The sequence below is a fragment of the Athene cunicularia genome (assembly GCF_003259725.1).
Source record: "Athene cunicularia isolate RWA chromosome 2 unlocalized genomic scaffold, athCun1 chr2_part1, whole genome shotgun sequence".
In the NCBI taxonomy this organism is placed as follows: Eukaryota; Metazoa; Chordata; class Aves; order Strigiformes; family Strigidae; genus Athene; species Athene cunicularia.
Window position 1 is genome coordinate 92,199,831 of NW_020799095.1, and position 3,240 is coordinate 92,203,070.

Sequence of the window (3,240 nt, forward strand, 5' to 3'; positions counted from 1 at the left end):
AATATCTAACATATATAAACCCAAAGAACTTTATATATATTTGATATAATCCTGAAGGGATCTTCTGTAATGAAACTCGCAAATGTGCTATGTTTATAGCAACTTTTTGATTAGAAATTTCATTTAAAGTCTTCAGTCTCTGCATTCAGTTGGGAGTCTCAGAGAGACGATCTTAGGGGAACACGAACATTTTTGTAGGCGCAAGAGAATAAATGAAGTCCTTAATTCTGTTAGCTAAGAGTTACCTTTTAAAAATATGCTTTCCTTATTTAAAAGATCAAGTTGTGACTTTGTATGAATGGAAAGTGCATAGCCAAAACTTAGGCACACAAGCAATGCTGAGTGTTACATACTAAATAAATATTTATTTTTACTGAACAAGTCCCATGGCTGGCCAGTGTTGTGGTAAACATTTCTGCCACGTGCCTTTTCTTGTTATACAAAAAATGTTCAGTCTATAGAAAAAATGGAAGGCACACTGGGTTGCTGTTATCATTTATCTAGCTAAAAGCTGTTATTCTATGTAGAAGAAATTCAGAGAGCAGCAGAGTCGCTCAACATCATTGTAGAACAGTTTGTTCTGAGGTTGCATCACACCTTAGAAACTGGACATAAGTGTTGAACACACAGGCCATATAGGTGACTGCATGCACATTGTCTGAACATTCCTGATTGGTATATGTTTAGAAAAAAACAAGCTCTCTGCATAGATTTTTTTCTAATGATATGACATCTTTGTCTCTAAATTCTCCCAAGCAAACCAGAAGGGCCTGAAAATGTGTTGGTCAGAGGCTGATGACAAAGTCACCATATGATATTAGTAAAAAGGCACTGCAAATTAACTTTCATCTTAAAATTAATCTGCTCTCCTCCTGGAGCTGAAATTCTATGAAAAGAGGAGGGATTAAACAGAGTATGGTGGCATGTTGCTAAATGCTAGCCATTTCACTGCAGGGGCTATTTGTCAAACGTTTCTGCTAGAGTATGTACAGTAGTGGCATTACAAATGTGTCTTAGAAGAATACGTTTAAATATCACTATACAACCATAGGTAAGAGCTCTGGTACCACTACAAAGTTATGGAGTATTTAATGACTGGCTTATCTCTATGGTGTGTACAAGGCTGTATTTAGCAATATTTTAATAAAATAATGGTCACACACAAATTTTATTGTAGACGAGCTTTGACAATGGTTCAATGAGTTTGCACACCTGCAGAAAAAGTAGTATTATCAAAGTAACTGTGTGTTAAGATACGACATTCAGAGATCTGATCTGATATTAAATGGTATTAAAGCAGATCTCTATGATGAATTATATTGTAATAAAAATATTCTAATGTCTTGTTCTTTTTTGTTTTATCATGCTTTCACTAGTTATTTAATAAATTATCAGAAATTAAAGATGTTTTCTGGAAGAAAATAAAATTTTGTGTTCCAAACCAGACTATTGGCTTGGGTTGTTCTGGTATTTTTACATGAACAAATGAAATGTACTTGAGGATTTACACATATTTCTTTCAATGTGTAAAATCTTACACAAATATTTATGAATTTATATCAAGACATGGTATTATATATGAAGATGGATCACACAAAATCTTCCATCTATAGTCCTGACCTTCCTATGATGGGACGCCCTTTGCAATTGAGAACTGACACATCAGAGACACGATGAATCTTCCTATGCAGGAAAAAGATAACTGCCTTGATTGATGGGTGACACACTAAGACTCAGGGGCTAGAAAAGAAGCTTAAGTATCTCTGTGAACCAACTCTAATGTATTAGATTATTTTTTTTTTTCTGTTTTGTGTACACTTGAGAACTGCAAATACCTTATCTGCTTATATTTAGAAGCTACACTTTCTGAAGTCACTCCATAACTGAGTGAACTGAATTTCCCTATGTTAATAATATCAAAATATGTATTTTCAACCTTGCCACTCAGAGAAGAAAGAGGCAGAAATAGTTTCATCAGCTGCATAACTCCATGAAAGCTGCAGGTTTATTCCATTAAGGACAATATTTAATTAGAAGTAATACATTGAACTGTTTTCTAATAAGCACTGCAAAGGTCATATAATTAGATATTTTATTAGAATTGCTATTCTCCCTTTCCATTCATGCTGTACTGATTTGTACTGATTGTTCTTTTGCTAGTTAGCTGTCTAAGGAGAAGGAGGTTTCTGTACATGTGGGATCTGTTCCTTGTATAAAAAGAGAGGCAAGATTTAATCAGGTTTTCTGTGGATGCACATGGGATTTAAGGGATTTTCAGTTCCCTTTAGTTCTTATACTCATCTTTCTTGAAACTAATGGGCAGATATGACGATGTGCCATCATTCCCTGACCACTGGGCCTAATGTTGTAATCATATAAAACAAGGAACTAATCTTTTGGCTTTGCTTTCATTCCTTTTTTATACAACAGAGTCATAATCAATGAGTGGTGTGGCCTAAAGAGAAATATTAGCAGCCCCTCAGTGCACCAGACCCATGCAAGATCGAGTGTTGATGTCTTCTGGAGGAATTTCTGTGGTCCTTGGTTCACTGTCTTGCTGAATAGCTGCTGCCTTACAGCCACAGACTGGTTCCTGCTCTGATTTCTGATACTTTTAATGCACGAGACTTTTCAGCTTTCTACTCTGATCCCTCCACGCTTGAACTCAGAAAAAAAGGCCATTAAACATGGGCATTTCAGGCTTAGTATTAAATTCTCATTTGAAATGAGGAGCTATAGGTTAGGAATTCCCTGCACACTGCTTAGCTGCAATTTCAGGGCATGATTAATTTCTCGGTGCAAATCATCAGGCAGACACCCGCAGGGTTTCCTTACTTGTGCTGAAAGCAGAAGACTGAAACAGAGGAGCGCTCATTCATAGATGAGATCGTAATTTTACTATTGAGATACACCTGCAAATTTCTCTCCATATCAAGGGCTACCATTTAGATTTATAATCAGTTTTCTGACAGGTTCCTTTCAGATGCCGAAGTCTGAGCACCAGGATCTCAAGAAAAATGCCATACGCAACCAGAAAACCAATTTGCAATGGAGAGGAACGCGTCGAAATGCAACGCTTTTCCACGAAACCCCATCGCCAAGCGCTTCGCCTCACCCTCCCTCGCGTTGCCGCTAACCTCTCAGCAGCAGCCACACGAGTTGAGACGCATGAAACATTTGCAGCCGGTAATATCTGATGGTAACCTTGACCGTGACATACATCATCATTACCGCTGCCTG

General features: G+C 37.1%; 1 protein-coding gene across 1 annotated transcript in view; it reads left to right on the forward strand.

The window, feature by feature from the left end:
- The first annotated feature begins 3,068 nt into the window (after positions 1 to 3,068).
- The window catches only part of CBLN2 (cerebellin 2 precursor), a 2,114-nt gene continuing 1,942 nt past the window's right edge, over positions 3,069 to 3,240 (forward strand). Inside the window, 1 exon segment of the mRNA XM_026841419.1 lies at positions 3,069 to 3,186. Within this exon segment, the coding sequence (XP_026697220.1) occupies positions 3,069 to 3,186 (118 nt within the window).